The sequence below is a fragment of the Genypterus blacodes genome, unplaced genomic scaffold (assembly GCF_046128005.1).
Source record: "Genypterus blacodes isolate CSIRO-AG114 ecotype Tasmania unplaced genomic scaffold, CSIRO-AGI_Gbla_v1 ptg000043l_1, whole genome shotgun sequence".
Classification (NCBI taxonomy): domain Eukaryota; kingdom Metazoa; phylum Chordata; class Actinopteri; order Ophidiiformes; family Ophidiidae; genus Genypterus; species Genypterus blacodes.
In genome coordinates this window covers 57,875-77,798 of record NW_027466856.1, presented here as the reverse complement: position 1 = coordinate 77,798, position 19,924 = coordinate 57,875, and the positions used below count along the sequence as shown (strand labels likewise).

Below are 19,924 nucleotides of genomic sequence, written 5' to 3'. Positions count from 1 at the left end.
GGAATTAATCGAATCTAACAGCAGAACCAGATCTTCCCCTATGAAAGGAGATAGTCCCACTAGAATGAGGACCATTACCATATTCATCACCTCATATTGCTGCTGTATGCAAAGTGGGAGAGAAGAGTGCAATATGACTTTCTTGACCGCTTTTCTAATTCCATCTGTGAAAGCTTTCAGACTTATTTTTAATTGTTTGTCTGCAACAAGTCCACTTTGTATACCTGGCAATGCTGCCATTTGTTTGGGAGGCGTAATAACAAGCCATTAGCCTCGCTGTCATATTGTGCTGATCTATATTTATGTATGTGGTTGTTATTCTGCCAGGCTGAATCACGTTATTGTTTTGTTACAGTTACTATTGGGCCCATTACTCTCTGCCACACACACACACACACAAACACACAGACGCACACAGACACACACAGAGATGCGTATGGGGTGGAGGCCGCATGTAGATTTAATTGCAGTGATGTTGGAAGCAAGGCGAGCAGCTGCATTGAGGAGTTTTAACAGTGATATCAATAACGCGGCGAGCCCCGGTGCCACCTTAGGGCCGACGTAATTTTCCATCTCTCCTGACAGGGCGGCAGATAGAAATAATCAGTCACAACACCAGCCAGGCAGCCTGTAGGACCCCGCGTGACACCCAGCAACACTGATGTCTCAGGACCCATCTGTGTCCAGGGGGCAAAGCTGGGTGTGTGTATGTGTGTGTGGGGGGGTTGAGGCTGTATGGTGTGGATAATTGGTGAGAAGAAATCTGTTACACTTCGTAAAGGCTTATGGACCCCAAAAAAATGGCATGATCAATGAAATTCAGGCTTCCCTCCACTGACATTTCACTGTTTAGATCAAAACCACAGTTTTAAAAAAAAACATTTAGCCTTTTTTATGCTTTATCAGCAACTCCCAGAAAATAATACGGAATATTTATTTAGTGTAATTCTCTTCATGTATACATTCTTAAGCATTTGTTGTCTGAGAAGTCTCAACCGTCTAAACAGGATCAAGTTTGTGAAAGACTTTTGAGTCAAATAAATTATTCAAGCTAAGAAGGGAGAAATCATTTGAATGTATTTATCGCTGGATGTGGCAGGTCGATGTTCACCTTCAAGCATCAACTAAACACCTACAAATCCACGCCCCACTGTTTGTTTTTCACACCGATTCTTAGACCAGTATGCACACATTTCTTGAGCATCTTCTGCACACACCCCGAAGTGTAAATCAGTTTGGGGCCTCAGAGGAGAACGGTGCCGCTGGATTTTCACCTCGACAAAAAGGTGAACATGTGACGGTTTAATTAGGGACCAAACCTCGTCAGAATCCTGTCCTGTGCAGGCTTGCAAGAAAAGCGGCACACAGGCACAACCAGCTCAGCGGAGAGAGCGCCCCCTGTAGGAGAACACGCTACTGACAACTCCGAAACATGAGTTGCAATAAGCTCCATTGATTCGCTGATGGAAGAGAAGACAAAACATGACACCATTAAAGTGGGTGAAGTGTCATGTTCTGTCACTAAGTGCACACAGATAACTTGACCTTATCTGACTATAATTCTATAATCTATAATTTTGCTTTTATACATATTAGAATGTTACATGATGGCACACATTTTTTTTAGATTCTGTTAAATAGAATGGCTCGTATAAGACATTTTGATGGCTGTTTGTCTTTGATCATCTCCCTAACAACACCGTGATCAGGCCGCCTTCACTATAAAGCTTTGAGTTTGCTGACATCTAACGGCGACTCGGTGTATAACAGGTATAATTCAACGAGGATCTGCTTGGAAGTTTGAAGTTCACGTTTTTAGTCCTAATCATGAGACAAAACAATGCTTCTGTTAGTTAAACATACAACAGAAATAAACAAACAAGCACTGAACAACCATTTAACAATCAATGTGAAGGAATTAAGAGGTGAAGTCATCAAAGAAATCATTCAATGGCAAAAAGACAAAACGTGTATATATATCATTTATAGTTTGCTAATATAAGGCTCATACAGCTACCATGGTTTTATATGTCCTGTACATCACAGTTCTCATACACAGTACACTTACTTCATCACAGTTACAGATACTGAGAATGGAGGTTTCATTTAAAAAGTCACAGCAGAATTGTTTTTAGTGTTTGGAAGAATCACTGCTGATCAGCTGCTCAGCAAATTCTTCATCTTAGTGTCTCTACTGATGCTTTTCTAACCGGTACAATGAACCACCAGATCAATACTGTTGTCCCATCTTGACTATGGGACGATGGTGAACACGTAACCACAGTGCATATATGTTAGAACAGACACCTTTGTTTGATTTTGGCCATTTTCTGATACATTATTCTTCACACAGTTCATACTAGCAGATCAGAACATCCTATCATTGAACCGTTTGATGTTCGTTTGTAAATTAAAAGGTGAAATCAAATGCGCAAAGTACTTTAAAAAGTGCTGCAATGGCCTAAAGAGGATCTGCTTCTATAACAGTAACACTAACAGTACAGATACTGTTTGAAACGAGCTTGTATCTCATATTTCGGGACTGATACTCGGTGAACTTGCCCGATTGAATCATTCAAGAAGGTCAATAATGATTTAAATATAGCAAATGATACAAATTGATATATATATATATATGCACATGTACCTCTTTTCTGTAGGTGTGTACAGGGCAGTGCTCTCACCTCCCACTGCCCTTCTTCACAGTCTGAAACATAAGAAGACTCCCTTCGTTTCCCAGCATGCATTTAGAAAACTGTAGGAGAAACACTTAGCTGCATACGACACAGTTTCTTATTGGTTTAAGTGCTTGAGGGTGGATTTTTCCTTTAACTAACCGTTATCACAGAGGACGCTAGACATCTGACTGGTCTCCCCTCCTGTGATTGGTTGACTGAGGGTGAGCTTCTCTTGTTGAAAGTCAGTTATTATTACTAAGGATCCTTGTTATATGATCAGAGCAGCTTCATGGATCCAGAACTTTCACAGTCGCCCTTTGCTAACCCATGACCTGAAACCCAAAAACCCTTCAGACGCAACATATAAAAAAACTAGAAAACTACTTAAAACGGCTCAGAAAGTCTTAGGCGATGATTTAAAAAAAAAAAAGAAAAAAGCACAGTAGGATTTGGCCTCATTGCTTTGCTTTGATTGTCTCGTGTCTGGCTTGCTAGTCTGGATTTGAGAGGGTGCGGTGGAGGAAAATGGGCGTTACGAGAAGTCCCACACTGCCTCGGCGGGGTCCAGGGTGGGCGACATCGCGGCGTGACAGGACGGGGTGGGCGGGCAGGACACTGGAGGATCCTCGGGGCTGGCGAGGGGCGCTGCCGGGTACAGGAGGCCGAGGAAGGCGTCCCTGGTCTGCCTCTTCACCTGTCACACAGCAGTTTGGTCTTGTCAGTATAAGAGGTCACAACATATAACAGAAACAAACCGCAACTAGGAAACCCACCTGCTTGAAAAAGGCGTGAGTCAGCAGTGCAGACGCTGATGGTCTGCGGAAGGAATGAAACAGGAAGGCTTTTACTTGAAACAGAGACGGCAGGTGACCAGAGTATCAGATCAGTGCTGGGTGCAAACGGGACCGACCTGAGCTCGGGCTGCTGCTGCAGACACAGCTGGACCAGGTTGTGCAGCGTGGGCGAGTGATTCTTGGGCCCGGGGCTTTGAGGTCGATCTGTGGGCGGGGCGGTCGCGCTGTGTGTCAGGCTGCCCGTGGCCACGCTCTCGCCGATGCCCGAGTCCACGCCGGAGCGCGACACCTTCAGCCCGCCCAGCTCGCCCAGCGGGTAGGGAGTCACGTCCAGCAGGCAGCAGTGGGAGCCGCGCAGCTTCTGGAGCAGCATCTGAACACGAAGATGTAGAGATCTGTGTGAGCTAAACCAACACACACACACACACACACACACACACACACACACACACACACACACACACACACACACACACACACACACACACACACACACACACACACACACACACACACACACACACACACACACACACACACACACACACACACACACACACACACTCTTGTGACGTACGTGTGTGTGAAGAGCGAAGGTTACCTGAGTGGGTGCCATGTCCTGGAAAGGAACGCGACCGCTGCCAAGCTCACAGGCCACGATTCCCAAACTGTAGATATCAGACTTCACTCCGTACCCGTGCAGGTCCTGCCGAGGGCAAATTGGGTTTTACTCATATAACACTGGGAGGAGGCGGAGCTTGTGCCATACATGAAGGAAGCGTTTCATGGATTGAGGCGAGGCCCTGACCTGTCGCAGCAGCTCGGGGCTCAGCCAGGGCAGCAGGGCCGGGCTGTGGTGGGGCATGTCGAACACCGCCCTCATCCTCTTCCCCTCCCGCATCATACTGTAAACGCTGTGGAGGCCCGAGAGGTAGACACGCCCCTCCCCCGACAGCAGGATGTGACTGGCCTTCACCCCCCTGAGAGGAGAGGAGAGGAGATGAGAGGAGAGGAGAGAAGAGGAGAGGAGAGGAGAGGAGAGGAGAGGACAGGAGACAAGTTAACGTCCTGTAGCTGAGACACTGGGACACATTTCCATTCTCTCTGCTGTTCATCCTGTGTGCCACTGACCGGTGAACGTAGCCCATCTGGTGCAGATACTCCAGCGCCTTCAGCACGCCGTGCAGCAGATACGCGATCAGGGATTCGCTCATTCCATCCGGGAAGTACGTCCTCAGTAAGGAATCTGCAGAGCCTGGAGACAAGAGGACAGGGGGACACTGGTCAGGACAGCCGGCATTCAAACTCAAACACTCGACCCAGAACAGTTCAACCATTATCCGTCTTTGAGTCGTGAGGCGTGTGAGGTGTCTGACCATAGGACATGAGCGGCGTCAGCACCCAGAGCTGACAGCAGGAGCTGAAGACCAGGCGAGAAGTCAGCAGGTTGGGGTGACGGAAGAGCCGAGACAGCAAAACCTCATTCTGCAGATGGAGACACAGCGAGACGAATCATAAACTAAGGAATGACAAAATAAAGATGGCATACATTCCCACTGAATTTCCTCTGGTCTCCCTCACCATGAGCTGCAGCAGTTCGTCCTCAGTGCACTCGTCCAGGTTGGTGTGCTTGAGCGCCACCAGCTGGCCCGTGGGGCTGTGGCGCGCCATGCTCACCTGGCTCAGGTTGTTGAAGCCCCTCCCTGATGACACAACAGGTTAAAGGCTTCAAGCTTAATCTGGTCACGCATGAAGATAAATATGAACTGATAACAATCTATAACTCCATGGGTGATGTAATGGATGAGAGCCCAGATAAGGGGCTCAAACCACCGTGTGATGAGAGGCTAAGGGAACGAAGTGTGTGTATACTGTGGTTGGTTCTCACCCAGCTCGCCCAGTAGCTGGTAGTGGGCCGGCTCAGCTGACAGCCCTGTGATGTCATCACCACCCGCCGGGCCTTGCAGGGTGTATTCAGAACCGTCAGAGCTCTGCTGGGAAAGGGACAGACATGCGTGAACACACACACACACACTCATTTTACACTTCTCATATTTATGTCTCATGTTACACAGATTCTGGCAGTATGACTCATTCAGTGCATGACAGAGGTGCTATGACACGGGTGCCCAGAGGGGGGCACTGTGACATCGCTGTACAAAGAGTTCTTGAAACAGAGGACAGTTTGCTCCTAACCAGAAACTGATGGCTGGTGTCCTCATAGCGCTCATCTATGTCCACAGGCTGGACCTGAGCGTGGGAGATGCAGGAGCAGTCCTGAGAGAAGGGGGGAGGGGGAGAGAGAGACAGGTCAAACACAACACAAAGGACGAGGGGACACACTGTTTCAAGGAGGTTTGGGTGGTCAGAGAAGGAGACTAAGGAGATAGCAGAGGCACTGGCAAGGCCTCGTATCAGCAGGGAGGAGTAGGTGTCGGATTACAGCTACAGCCGATGATAGCGAAAGAAGAGCAGCGAGGACTGAGGACAGACTGATGTGTCCCAACAGAGCAAACGAAGAGCTGTACACATCCATAATTTAATAGGCTCGTTGTGAGGCCTGCACCAATACGGTTTGAGATTTAAGAGTTTTAAAATAAGTCTTTGTCTGCTTAGAGGCGGTGGCTGTGATGATCGGATTTGGTTTGCAGTTTCACAGCTACATTAGGTCAGAATTTGTCATTGTGCTGCTCGCCTTCAGCACACACACACACACACACACACACACACACACACACACACACACACACACACACACACACACACACACACACACACACACACACACACACACACACACACACACACACACTGAAGTCAGACTCTCAGAGACTTGCAGCGACTTTGGCAAGAAATGGGTTTCCATTTTCTACAGAGGCACGATGGAATTTTCTGGATGAGCGATATGCAAATGAACAAGTGGAGCCTTTTTCCCTCTTACACAGAGATGGTGGGCCAACTTTTAGATATAGAACCCGACGGTGCGTACAGAGAGGACGGAGGGTTTTAAATTGCAGTGATGAATAATAAATAGTACCTAAGGGAGAAGAACATTGAGGCAGATCCATATACTATGTTACACAGACAGACAGACAGGGAACGCTTTGTGGGGAGTATTGGTTACACAAATCTGAATCTGAATCTGAGCTCCATCTCACACTAGCATGAAGAAAACACACACGTAAGCCTGATCGGTCTTACCAAGAAAGACATGGAGGCCCTTTGGTGAGGGGAAGATCACTCATCAGATCATTCATCCGCTCAGAGGCTGCAGGGGGAGGGAAGATGGAAACATTAGAGACAAAGTAGGAAGCATTCATCCATTCATTCATCCATTAAACCCGCATACCAGCTGCTTACCTGGCTGCATCGGCGCACCACTTCATCATCGGCTGAAACGAGTCTAAACATCTGGAGAAATTGTACAGAATCCACTTAGTTACCCAACTAAAAATAAGATTAGAGCCCAAAAATAACCAATGTTTATCGCTGAATTCGACCCCGCATCAATATCAGCGACAAAAGCGCACATTTATCCGGGTTTGGTCAAATAAATTCCAAGTAAATATTCATTACAGAGGGAAACCGGACAGTCTAACGAAAAGGCAGTATTTTACCTCTTTAGTTTCCGTTCATGGACCTAAATGTAGCTTTATTCGCCGCACTGAAGCGATGCGGCTCTTGTTTATGTGGTAGATGAGCGGAGCAGCTGTTTACCTTCAGTGGGCAGCAGTTCCTTCGGTGCGTAAACAAGTTAAAAACACGAAGCGCGCTCCGGATTCTTTAACATTTGTTTCGAAGCATTCACGTCATTTTCTTTTCGTGCGCAAATGACGTAGACGAGGCGAACCAGCGGCGAGTTTCACTGAGATCGCCGAGCCGGGGAGAGGAATCCCTGACAGAAGGACTATTAGATTTGACACAGGCAGCCGTCGCGTGTTAATGACACTCACCGTCGCCGCTTGATGACGCGATGAGCTCATCATCGACGTCTCCCTTCCTCCCGTCTTATTGTCTTAGATTCCTAGCGACGGATGTCGCCATGAGCAGCCAGGAGGACCGCTCGCGCTGTTGAATAACATCAACATCGGGTGAGTTCGGCGTCATGATTCGGTTCCGGTCCGGGTTCGTGTCCTAAAGCTCCGAGCAGCGGAGAGAAGCGTCGCTGTTCCGAGTTCCCGTTAGCTTGGTGTTGTTAGCATCGTAGCTGTCATATCGAGCATCCTCCAGCGTGACACACGGAGAGAACAAACACAACCAAACCTAACAAAAATACCGATTTAACGCCACGAGCCTGATTTACTCACCCGGCTGTAGATTTGTTTGTATTCAAATTAAATCTCAACAGCTAAATATTCGTGTTTTCATCTGAAAATGGACAACTAGCGCTAATTTGCATATTATGAAGTGTTGATGTTTGTGACTGACTGTTGTACCACATCACAGTCATCAACCAGCTACTGAATGTCAATACAGCCTGTAGTCTTACAAAGTCCTCACGTTGGCAGAACTGCAAAACTGTACAGAAACGTGTGTATCTAAAGGTCAGAGGTTGTTTATGAAGTTGCTGGTCAGGGGGTCAAGGGTCACGTCACATGCAGTGTCAAAGCCCAGATGTGAGGGTACGGATCCTGTAATGGGGAAATGAAGGCCTGGCTTTGAGGTCAACTGGTCTGGGAGTTTCAGTTGTAATGGAAGGAAAACTATTGATTATGGCATCCGGGAGATGATGATGATGATGATGTGTGGGTGTGTGAGGGAGAGAGAGAGGCTGATGTAAGCTTGGCTGTGTGAGAGTGTTGGTGTTGCTCTCACTGGTCCACCTGGTGTTTGACATCTTAACGACATGTAGAGTAGAGTACTGTTCTGTCAATAACATCAAGTGGGTCGAGACTCTAATGAGGCCTGATGAATATGGATCCTGCCACATAATAAGAAAAATATCACATTTCACACCACAGGACGGATCGGTGTGACGAACAAGCGTCTGTCTGGCTTGGACTGTGCTTTGGGATGACTCAGGCCCGGACGAGATCCGCTCTGGCATTTAAAATGGGGGACAAAGGGAAATCGGGGACACTGCTGCTTAGTGGCGCCGGTGGAAGGAGGAAGATGACATACGCTGTGTTCACTATTTTTTTGGCTACAACAAAAGAAACACTTGATTTCTCCTTGTTGATCTAAACACCTGTCACATACACACACACACGCACCGTCCAGCACTGAGCTTTATACTGTATGTGGCACGTCCTGTGGCGCTGTTTGGCTGAAGCTTTGTTCCTTAAGCTGCAGATTCAGCCTTTCTGTTATGCAAGCAGTATGAAGGACTCTCTGTCAATGACACACACACACACACACACACACTCCAAAACCCAGACACGGATCCGAGTTTGTCTTTGCATGGACGTGCCAAGGTCAGGTCTCACAACATCTTCATGGTTTAGCAAAGCGCCTTGGAAAACGGCCAAGGCGGTCTCCTGTACCAGTGTTTGTACCCGGGGTGTGTTCCTTTAAGAGGGCGCTTCCTGACTCATTCCTGAAATCATCCCTCTAAGCCCGGGGACATTCCTCGCAGTGTTGGTCAACAGGATGCGGGACAGCCCTGTCTCGCTCAACATGTAACAGGGAAAAGACGGGCCGCAGTATTTTGACAGTCTTGTGTGCCAGATGACAAAGTCCAGATGTTTGTGTTTGGAGATAGAAGAGGAAGTAGTTTCCGGACAATGAACGGTTAAAGTGTCCAGCTGTGAGGAGAACTTTTATCACGTGGGTCTGAATGTCAGCAAAGGAGCGGGAAGGGAGCACAACAGAGGCAAGATGATGAATGTTGTCAGCAGCCTGGAGTCACACACACACACACACACACACACACACACACACACACACACACACACACACACACACACACACACACACACTCTGTGGAAACATCTGTAACCTTTTCCATCTTAACAACCACACACTGCTCAATGTGGAGCTTTCATCGGCCCATGTAGAATAGAGAGAGAGAGAGAGAGAGAGAGAGAGAGAGAGAGAGAGAGAGAGAGAGAGAGAGAGAGAGAGAGAGAGAGAGAGAGAGAGAGAGAGAGAGAGAGAGAGAGAGAGAGAGAGAGAGAGAGAGAGAGAGAGAGAGAGAGGGTGCGGCAGAGATAAATTGCACAAATGCTCCACATTTCTGCCTCCACACACTAAAATAACTGCGATGTAATGAACCGTTATGAATGAACACATAGTTGTAATGAATGGATGTGAATGAATGACAGAGAAAACAAACACAGCTGATGTGTAACCTGTTTTAAATGACATCGCCTTTAGCCAGCTCAGCATTTTCTGGCGCCGATCACGTCACTATCGATCATTTAGATAATCCATTGATTGTTGTTTGCCCCCCCTCCACCCCCCTTGGGCCTCTCTTCTGACTTCTTCCTCTCTTGCAGGTAAACATGGTCGTGTGTGTGTGCGGTGCCTTCCGTCAGCGCAGGAACAGGATGTGATGTCGTCGTGTTAACAGGCGCCGCGTTTGTGTTTATTTGCGACGGGCCATGTTTGAAGTCAAACCCCGGGCGGTGGAGAAGAAAGAGTCGAGCACCGAGACAGGTATGTGTGTTCACGTGTCGTGTGTGTGTGTGTGTGTGTGTGTGTGTGTGTGTGTGTGTGTGTGTGTGTGTGTGTGTGTGTGTGTGTGTGTGTGTGTGTGTGTGTGTGTGTGTGTGTGTGTGTGTGTGTGTGTGTGTGTGTGTGTGTGTGTGTGTGTGTGTTGACCTTGCCATATTGCAATGCTACAAATATGTCTGTGTCTTGGTGTTGTTCTAAACTTAGCCCCAACTGTCCCAATAAACCACATATTTACTCAAGTGGGAAGTAGTCAGCTTGTACAGACCACACAGAACACACACACACACACACACACACACACCCAGGTATCATCACCCACCTGCCCTCTCTCCCCAGACGAGGGCCTGGGCAGCAGCGTAAAGCGTTATGGCTCCGGCTCTCTGGGTTCGGGCTCGGCCGGCTCCGGCTCGCTCTACCTGTCCGACAGCCAGGACTGGGTGGTCTCCCCGAGCTGCTCGCCGGAAGAAGCCCCAGGTCCACTCAACTCTATTTCCCCCGTGCTGGCGGAGGAGACCTTCCGCTACATGAGTAAGTGTGTGTTTCTATTTCGCCCTGTATGGATTTTGGCTCTGGTAGTGTGTGAGGGTTCTAAGATTTTAAAGAGATTTGCTGTCTAAACACTGGCATCCAAATGTATCGCTGTCTTTGATTGGTCAAGCCTGTGATGACATCGGGGAGCAGATGTGTGTGTGCATGTCTGTGTGTATGTGTGTGTGTGTATTAGCAGTGTGAGAGGCTCATTTTATCCAGGGCACATCACAGGGATTTACCCAGCAGGTTATTAAAGGGCGGTGGATCTAGCGGCGCATGAGCACAGAGCGACCAGGAGAGAGTTAAGTCCAGCTGAGACCAGAGTCACGGGACACAGAGTGACAGGGAGAGAGGGAGGAAGAGGAGGGAGGGAGGGAGAGAGAGAGAGAGAGAGAGAGAGAGAGCACAGTGGGCAGATAGAGGATGAAGACGGGGCAGCGGGGACGGAGAGGAGTCAGGTCATGCCGGTTACAAACGGCCACAATGAGGAGCTTTATGATAATTTCGCCATGGAGGGTGAGTGGAGGTGTAACGTGTGTGTGTGTGTGTGTGTGTGTGTGTGTTGAGAGGGGGGAGGAAGGGAGGCGAGAAGCATGTGAGCTGGTGTCACGGTCGGATAATCTCCCGTCATGTCTGCAAGGTCAGGTGGAACAGGACAGAAGTGCAGAGTGGAGGAGAGGAGTGTGAGAGTGTGTGTGTGTGTTATTTCCGTGCAGCCAGTGTACATGCTGTGAGAAACAGGAAATGGGGGGGGGGTTGGAGTGTACGTTTGTTTACATTCAAACAGGTCTCTTGATCTGGTAGCTAAGACTCTTCCCTCTCTCTCTCTCTCTCTCTCTCTCTCTCCCTCTCTCTCTCTCCCTCTCTCTCTCTCTCTCCCTCTCTCCCTCACTCACTCCCTCTCTCCCTCTCTCTCTCTCTCTCTCTCTGTGTTGTGACTAATCTGCCTCTTCTTCTCTGACCCACATAAATTGCTACAAAGTCACATTTAGTTTGTGCCGTTGTGCATTTCTCAGCGTTCGCTTTGGTCCAAATGAACCAGTTTGGATGTAGGGCGACTGTAAGACATTAACTTCTTGATCTTAAATTGGGTATTAACTTTTGACCCTCCTGTCCTTAAGAGCCTTGGCGTTCCCCTGCCTGATCAATCAGTAACTTTGGAGCTTCCACTGAATTTCATCTGATCCCAGTTATGAAAGTGAACTCAAAAGTTCATGTACACTGTAATACAGAGGGTGTGTGTGTGTGTGTGTGTGTGTGTGTGTGTGTGTGTGTGTGTGTGTGTGTGTGTGTGTGTGTGTGTGTGTGTGTGTGTGTGTGTGTGTGTGTGTGTGTGTGTGTGTGTGTGTGTGTGTGTGTGTGTGTGTGTGTGTGTGTGTGTGTGTGCGTGTGTGTGTGTGTGTGCGCGTGTGTGTGTACGTGTGTGTGTGTGTACGTGTGTGTGTGTGTGTTTAGAGTGTGTTTGTATCTGTGCACGTTTCGACCTCAGCTGTACAGTAAAGGAGCCTGGGTGTCATGTTGCTGCGGTAACGGCCTATTCATAGTGCCCGATGATATCCGAATGCCACCATGCTTTGTTTAACTCAGCACCCAAAGTGTGTGTGTGTGTGTGTGTGTGTGTGTGTGTGTGTGTGTGTGTGTGTGTGTGTGTGTGTGTGTGTGTGTGTGTGTGTGTGTGTTTGACATTCTCATAGATCTAGACTGTGCCAGCATATTAATCTTTCGGTCTATCACGATTCACGTATGTCAAGATAAAAACAACATGGTGCCCTTGACTTCTAACCCTAACCCCACATTACTGTGCGCACCTGTGTGTCTGTGTGTGTGTCTGTGTAACACTAACACACTTCTCCTTCCTGTATGTAAAGGGATATCAGCGCACGGCGTGGATCAAACGGTGCACAGTATGGAGAGAGACGACATGCACGCGTCTACATGAAGATAACTGAGGCTGGGGGAGGTTATTTTTAACCTGCTGGGGGTGGGGTGTGTGTGTGTGTACGTGTGTGTATGTGTGTGTGTGGCCTCCAGAGGTCAGCCATGGTCTCGGGTTGCTGCGCGGCTGCGTTGTGGCGCTGCCTCTCTGCCTCTCTGCTGGAGGCCTCTGGTTCTGTCAGTGACTTGAGTTGCCCCTTGTCTTCTAACAGGCTGACGGGGGAGCGGTGCTGGGCTGCTCACACACACACTCAGGTGCTCCAATCAGAACCCCGACTCATGTCATCTGTAGATTTGCCTCTCAACACACTAATGGTCCTGCGTGACGGCAGTTTATTAGTCTGTTAGTCTCTTTCCCCCTCCTGGTTTCCATCTTTCTCTTCATCTCATCCGCCTTCACAGAAGCTGGATGCTCGACCTCTCTGATGTTCTTCCTCTCCCCTCTGTTTCTCCCCCGTCTCTCTCCAGCGTATCTCGCTTTGGAGCCCTCCTCTTACTCCCACCCGGGCTCTCAGAGGCTCTCCAAAGGTATCTGTCTCTCTCCTTCTCTCTCTCTCTCTCCTTCTCTCTCTCGCTGTCTCACTCTCACTCTCTTTTTCCCTGTCCCTCTCTCTCTTTTTCTCTCTCCCTCTCTCTCTCTCTCTCGCTCTCGCTCTCTCTCTCTCACTCTCTTTTTCCCTGTCCCTCTCTCTCTTTTTCTCTCTCCCTCTCTCTAGCTCTCTCTCTCTTTTTCTCCCTCCCTCCCTCTCTCTCCCTCCCCCTCTCTCTCTCTCTCTCTCTCTCTCTCTCTCCCCCTCTATCCCTCTATCCCTCTCTCTCTCTGCTTGTTCCCACTCCCATCTTGTAGCTCCAGTGTGACAGAGGGGCTCCAGTCCTCACTTTGGCCCAGATTGCTGCCCTCTAATTGGGATCAGACCCCGTGTGTGCGTCTCAGATCTGGAGCCCCTCTCTGCTTTTTGCATGTAGCCTTATAAGATAGACCGAGTATAGATCTGCTGTCTGTAGAAGCTTGAAGTGGTTTGTGGTCTCTATAGGTTAACTGTAGCGTTTAGCACCTGTAGCGTCTCGTAGTAATCAATGCCTTAACGCCACAGCCGCATGCCTACTACTGCATCTGCAGAAGAGGAAGTGGCGAATGCGGTCGACGCTTCGCTGCAGAAAATGAAGACACCTTTTAGCGAGCTGCTCGTGGTCACAAGATATATAGTAATAAGGGATTATTTTGGGACATAATCCTCCTTTAAATGTGTAATTAAGTCTCCATAGTACTATTTGTGAATTCAGTGAAATCAATCCAGTCCACTCATGTTGGAAATGACAGAATTCTGCAGCGAATCGTTTCCGAAATCAGACTTAGACCGCTAATCTGTAGTTATTATTGTTGTGTTGTGTTTTTATTTCATCCCAAATCTCCTGTGTTCGTCCCTGAATGTCTTCTGCACGCTCGTTTGTGTCCTCAAGTTAATGTGGTCCTTGTGTGTCTCAGTCCTCAGTGGCGACCGCGTGGAGCAGATGACCAAGACGTACAATGACGTCGAAGTTGTCACGCACCTTCTGGCCGAGGTAGGTGCCGCTTCAGATGTTGCGCAGTCGGTGGTTGTTTTACGAAGAACCTCCGATTGGCTGAACCCGGAGTGTGCTGTGTTCTCATTGGACAGCGGGACCGCGACTTGGAGCTGGCGGCGCGGATCGGTCAGTCGCTTCTGCAAAGGAACCAACTGCTGCAGGAGAGGAACGGGGCCTTGGAGGAGCAGCTGGCTCAGGCTCTGGACCAGGTCAACCAGGTGCAGCACGAGCTCAGCAAGAAGGATGACCTGCTGCGGATGGTGGCGAGCGCCTCGGAGGAGAGCGAGACCGACTCCAGCATCTCCACGCCGCTGTGCCAGCCGCAGCCAGCGGGGGGAGCCGGCGCCACCCTCAGCCAGCTGGAGTCGCTGCAGGGCAAACTGCAGGACCTGGAGGAGGAGAACCTGGCGCTGAGGTCTGAGGTATGAGCTGCACACACACACACACACACACACACACACAGGAGACGGGATGGAGCCTATGATGTATGACTCTCATGATCTTAACCGTTTGTCAACCCCAGGCCAGTCAGCTGAAGAGAGAGACCATTCATTATGAAGAGAAGGAGCACCAGCTGGTGACCGACTGTGTCAAAGAGCTCCGTGAGTGAGACACACGTACACACAGGCACATGAGTATTTATCAATACATTGGAATGCTCAATTTAATTGGTGTGTGTGTGTGTGTCTTGTTTCCAGGCGAGTCCAACAGCCAGATGGTGTCTCTGACAGACGAGCTGTCTCAGAAGAACGAGGAGCTGCTCAGGCACCAGGAGGAAATCGCTCAGCTGCTCTCACAGATCGTGGAGCTCCAGCACAGAGTGAAGGAGGTGAGGGAGCGGAGGTGAAGATTACCAGAGAGTGTGTGTGTGTGTGTGCGTGCGTGCATGTTCACATTGTGCATGGTCCCTCCACAGCTTGCTCTGGAGAAAGAAGAGCTGAGGATTCACCTGCAGGCCTCCAAAGAGTCTCAGAGGCAGCTCACTGCAGAGGTGAGGCCTCATCTACACACACACACACACACACACACACACACACACACACACACACACACACACACACACACACACACACACACACACACACACACACACACGTGCTCTTACACTCTTTGTGAATAACCCCTGCTGCAGCTGAACGAATTGGCAGAGAGGAATGCGGAGTGTGTGGAGATGCTTCACGAGTCCCAGGAGGAGATCAAAGAACTGCGTTATAAGAACACGCCCTCTGCTGGGCTGAGACGGCACCTCTCCTACGGCCCGTATCCCATGGTGAGACGCCCTGAGGACACATGTCAGCAATATGTGGTGAGGAATGAATGTTCAGATAAACATAAAACCTGTGTGTGTGTGTGTGTGTGTGTAGGACTCCCTGGCAGCAGAGATTGAGGGCACCATGAGGAGAGAGCTGAGTGTAGAAGAGGAGACGGCCTTTGAGGACCAAAGGTCAGCGAACTGGATTTAAAAGACAATCGCGACTCAAGCTTGATAGGTCTGTTTTATCTCTCTGACCTTTGACCTCTACCCTCCGTTTGCAGAATATCCCAAAAGCGAGTCTTCCAGGCGGTCCGCTCGGTCAACGCCTCGTCATCGCGGCCAGCTTCGGCCACTCCGCCCACGCCGCCCATCCCGGGCTCGGGGCAGAGCTCGCTGTTGATGACCGCACAGCCCTTCCTGTCCGCTCAGGGGTACGTAACAAGCGCTCCCAATCCTCCATCTGCTCCCAGTGCGTCGAGGTGGAGTCTGATCCTGTAACCTCCGCTTTGCAGGGAGGAAGTGAGGCTGGGTCGGCCCGGGTCGCCGGGAGGCAACGACCTCAACAAAGCCCTCCACCGCCTCTCGCTGCGGCGCCAGAACTTCCTCTCCGAGCGGCAGTTCTTTCAGGCTGAGCGTGACAAGAAGCTGCAGGTCGCGGCGGGGACAGAGACGGACGTGGAGAGCAGCGCGTTCAGCTCCCCGATGGGCAGCGCCATGTCGTCCTACACCAACCTGTCGGAGCTCTCCTTCGGCTCCTGCCTGTTCAAGACCTTCCTGCCCGAGAAGCTGCAGATCGTCAAGCCCATGGAAGGTAAAGGGTTAATCTGTGTAATAAGTGAACGCTTTGCCCGTATCGATCACGCTCACAACATGACGTGTTGCTTTGCAGGCTCGCTCACACTCCACCACTGGCAGCAGCTGGCCAAGCCGCACCTGGCCACCATCCTGGACCCCCACCCCGGAGTCGTGACCAAGGGGTTCCGCCCGCTGGCTCAGGACTCTCCGGACTCCGTCTACCGCTTGTCCGACATGGAGGAGGACGAGGAGGACGAGGAGCAGAAGGAGGGAAGGAAACCGGTGCTGGAGAAGGGTGCGGCGGAGCACAGTAAGGAGGACGAGGACGAGGAAGAGGAGGAGGGCGGCATCACCTTCAAGGTTCACTCCTCCTCCACGCCAGAGGAGAGGAGAGACAGGAAGCACTCGGCGTTGCCCTCCACGGTCTCGCCGGTGCCTCCCAGCCTGCCCACGCCGCCTAAACCCTCAACCCTGTCCTCCTCGCTCAGATCCGACCTCTCGCTGACCCCTGGGCCCCGCCCCGTGACCGTGACATCCAGCCTATCAGCACAGCCCATTCCAGCAGCAACGGTCCAATCACAGAGCCAAATCTGCACCTCGACGTCGATCACGACATCGTCAGGTAAATATCTGTAATAAGACTTAAGACAGTTGGTAATGGTTGGTTGGTAATAAAATGGAAAAAGTGTGTGATGTGATTTTCCTCCGTTGTCTTTTCAGTTCCAAACCCAGGGAAGTGTCAGAGCTCCACCTCCTCCACCTACACCTTCACCACCTGCCGCATCCTGCACCCCAGTGACATCACTCAGGTCACGCCCAGGTAACTCCTCCCCCTCCACAGGATCAACTCTCCTTTTGTTTGTGCGTCGCCACCTTGCATGGACGACAGGTTTGTTTGGGAGATCTTGCCCCGAGTTGACGTTGTCATAGTAACAGGCGTCTCTCTTCTCTTCTCACCCTCCTCCTGTTTTCAGCTCCCGGGCCTCTGCCAACGCGCCCAGCTCCATGCGGACGGGTCCCAGTACCCCCGTGACGCCCTGCAGACTGAGCCTGGGCGACTGCTTCCCCCCGCGTCGCCCCACAGCGCCCCCTGGCGGCCTGGCCAAGCTGGTGCTGGAGAGGGGCATCTCCGCACAAGTCTCCACCGACACCCCCCCGCCCTCCCCCAAACCCGACCCCCGGCAGCCCCTCTTCCACATCCTCCCGGGCACGCCTCCTAACTCCCCCTCCCACTCGCCCGCTCCCTCTCCCTCTCCCGTGCCCACTGAGTCCCGCCAGCACCAGGCCGATAACTTCCTGGCCTCGCGGCCGGCGGAGCTCTTCCTCCAGGACGTGTACGGGTTGAATCTGGGCCGGGCGCCGCACCCCGACCTGCCCAGCCCCTCCCAAGACACCCCGGCCCTCGTCCAGGCCGCGAGGTCCGGGCGAGCCAGGCCAGATCTCGCCAGCGTTGGCCTGGTAGAGCGGCTACGCAGACTGGGGTTCGCTCGGGTGCTCCAGGGGGCGGAGTCAGAGGCGCTGCCATCACGCCAGGATTCATCCACTTTTGTTTCTGCCAGCGGAGGCAGCTTATTGGACGGACTGAGGCGCAACCAGAGCCTCCCGGCGCTCATCGGCGCACGAGCCGCGAAGTCAGTCGCCACGCCCCCCCTGACTCTTCTCCCGCCTCCTCCTCACCCCACCTCCCTGGCCCTTCCCCCGCCACCGTGGGGAGATCTCAGACAACAACAACAACAACGACGCCGGCGTCCCGCCTCTGTCTCCCACGCCATGTCGGGTTCAACCAAACGCTGAGGAGGCGAGGATGAGGACGGAGGGACGGAGGGCAGACGCTCCTCAACACAGACGTCCTCCATCTCTGCCTCAGCCGGCAGAACAATCCTTCCTTTTTAGGAATTAATTTGAAAGCACAATGTCATTGACTTGACTGTTTTTTAGCGATACTGCAGTGTGTGTCTTTGTGTGCGGGTGTGTGTGTGTGTGTGTTTGTAGGGTTCTAGTGAAAGGCCTTAGCTCGCCCGTCAGCAGGTTTTCAGCTCTCATTACCGTCTCTGTAGTTTACGCTTTTTAAAGTGAGACTCTGGATGTTCACGCACAGGACGCCGCCGAGGCAGGAAGTGAAAAAGGGACAAAGGGCAAGTGGGCGAAGGTTAGAGGAAGTCGGGGCTGGAAGAGAGGAGTTATTAATTTGCAGTTAGAGAGAGAGAGAAAGGAAAGAGAGAGAGAAAGAGAAAGTATGTGGTCTCTGCATGTTCATCCATGTTAGAGGAGAGAGCAGGTGAAGGAAGGTGAAGGGAGTGAAGGGAGTGAAGGGAGGTGAAGGGAGGTGAAGTCGTGCGTCCAGAGTCCTGCTGTCATAAGGGCTTGTTGTGTAGAGTAAAGGGATTGGAAAAGCTTTATTATACTTTAGACAAATGCTGTCACCCATAACACAGCGAGCGGGTTGTACACCAGAACCAGCGAGTCAAACCTGAAGGGATTCACATTTCCTGTCTATATTTTATGTTAAACTAAAGACTGCCATGCTGCTTTTACTATTTACATGTCCAGTATTAAGATTTGAATCGATATTTGTTGCTCTGGTGATCGTCCACATGCTTCTTTGTCTGCCTGCCTGCCTGCTTGCCTGCATGTTAAAAAAAAAAAAACGCGACCTGCTATGTGCCTACCGGGTCCCAGCATGCACCTCTGCCAGTAGAAGACGAGGGGGGGCCCAAAGCCGAAGAAGAGACGAGCTTCTCCGGGGCGAGTCGGGTCTCTCTTGGAGCGGCCCCGCCCCCCTCGATGTCCATCAGGTTTCACGCTTGTTTGTTTGTTTTTCAATGCGAAGAAGCCTTACAGGGATGCCGGCGCCATTCTGTTAAGCCATGTTTACGTCGTGTATATACAGTATTTTAAGTTGCACACAGTTGGGGAGGGGAGGGGGCGGGGCTGGAGTCATTTCACCGCTGAGGCTCCTTTGACTTTGCCATGGTTGTTTCCATTTTTAGAGCCACCTGGTTGATCTCAGGCCCACGGAGCGCTGACACCTTATTTTCCTTACTCAGTCATTTGTTTTTGGTGTTAGAAAAAAAAAAAAAAAAAAAGCGTCGGGTTATTTCAAGGACACACACTTTTCACATCGGCCACTAGGAGGAAGTATTGCGTTGCGTAACTTCATCACACAGGAAAGAGAATGACACCTAAACACACACACAGCAGCTTGGCCTTGAAACCCCTGTGACCCCTTAGCACTTTGACTTTTTCTTTTTTTAACCCTTTCTTTTTACTGACACCAATATAAGCATAGGAATTCCGCTTGAATTAGTATTTAACCCTTTGGTATCACCACTGTCTAACATTTCCTCCAGATTTTATTAATATATGTAGCAGTTTTGTTTCCTTTGCCATCCAGCCAAAACAGTTTTTTTTTTTTATTGTGTGTGCGCACAGTATACGTGACGCACTTTGTGGTAATTAGGTAACATACATGTATATAACCATGAAGGGGGAGGAGCTTCAGTGTAAGAGATGGAGAGAGGGAAGGAAGTGTGAGCCCTCATTAGCTGAAGTCTGTGGTAGTTGTCATTTCTACCGCGTTATGGCGTTATCGTGCCAGATGTCTTTTTTGGTAAAATAATGTCTCGTCATCTCTTCCTGGCTCCCCTTGAAGAATCCTTTGTAAAGTACTCAGTGCTCATACTGTTGCTCAGTTGCCTCTTTTTTTAAATAAAGCCATGGAAAGAAAATGACACTCGCCGATTTGTTATTCCTCC

General features: G+C 50.4%; 2 protein-coding genes across 4 annotated transcripts; one reads left to right on the top strand and one right to left on the bottom strand.

The window, feature by feature from the left end:
• Window positions 1–1,971: 1,971 nt before the first annotated feature.
• stradb (STE20 related adaptor beta) lies at window positions 1,972–7,423 on the bottom strand. Of its 3 annotated transcripts, none has more exons than XM_076148787.1 (13): window positions 7,090–7,423; window positions 6,833–6,883; window positions 6,674–6,740; window positions 5,669–5,749; window positions 5,361–5,466; window positions 5,054–5,175; window positions 4,849–4,957; window positions 4,604–4,727; window positions 4,281–4,452; window positions 4,074–4,178; window positions 3,589–3,845; window positions 3,452–3,494; window positions 1,972–3,372 (listed from the first exon to the last, which is right to left on the bottom strand). In XM_076148787.1, the coding sequence occupies exons 3-13, from the start codon at window positions 6,683–6,685 to the stop codon at window positions 3,211–3,213; spliced, it is 1,293 nt and encodes a 430-aa protein (XP_076004902.1). In that variant the 5' UTR covers window positions 6,686–6,740; window positions 6,833–6,883; window positions 7,090–7,423; the 3' UTR covers window positions 1,972–3,210. The 3 variants fall into 3 exon arrangements, with proteins under 3 accessions (XP_076004902.1, XP_076004901.1, XP_076004903.1); XM_076148786.1 differs by having other exon boundaries at window positions 7,190–7,422; XM_076148788.1 differs by having other exon boundaries at window positions 5,361–5,463; window positions 7,190–7,422.
• Window positions 7,424–7,441: 18 nt separating this feature from the next.
• Window positions 7,442–19,897, top strand: trak2 (trafficking protein, kinesin binding 2). Its single transcript, XM_076148783.1, has 15 exons — window positions 7,442–7,563; window positions 9,910–10,069; window positions 10,424–10,615; window positions 14,040–14,116; window positions 14,212–14,541; window positions 14,643–14,721; window positions 14,818–14,948; window positions 15,036–15,110; window positions 15,252–15,389; window positions 15,484–15,563; window positions 15,656–15,805; window positions 15,887–16,185; window positions 16,264–16,791; window positions 16,890–16,989; window positions 17,144–19,897. The coding sequence occupies exons 2-15, from the start codon at window positions 10,015–10,017 to the stop codon at window positions 17,961–17,963; spliced, it is 3,054 nt and encodes a 1,017-aa protein (XP_076004898.1). The 5' UTR covers window positions 7,442–7,563; window positions 9,910–10,014; the 3' UTR covers window positions 17,964–19,897.
• The last annotated feature ends 27 nt before the right edge of the window (window positions 19,898–19,924 follow it).

Coding starts and splice junctions, on each gene's coding strand:
- stradb (XM_076148787.1), bottom strand. Junction 4,958..5,053: donor ACGAACTGCTGCAGCTCATG/GTGAGGGAGACC, acceptor CTCCATCTGCAG/AATGAGGTTTTGCTGTCTCG. Junction 3,373..3,451: donor CTCACGCCTTTTTCAAGCAG/GTGGGTTTCCTA, acceptor GCTGTGTGACAG/GTGAAGAGGCAGACCAGGGA.
- trak2 (XM_076148783.1), top strand. CDS start 10,015: ATGTTTGAAGTCAAACCCCGGGCGGTGGAGAAGAAAGAGTCGAGCACC. Junction 15,806..15,886: donor CCCTTCCTGTCCGCTCAGGG/GTACGTAACAAG, acceptor TCCGCTTTGCAG/GGAGGAAGTGAGGCTGGGTC. Junction 16,792..16,889: donor GTCGATCACGACATCGTCAG/GTAAATATCTGT, acceptor TTGTCTTTTCAG/TTCCAAACCCAGGGAAGTGT.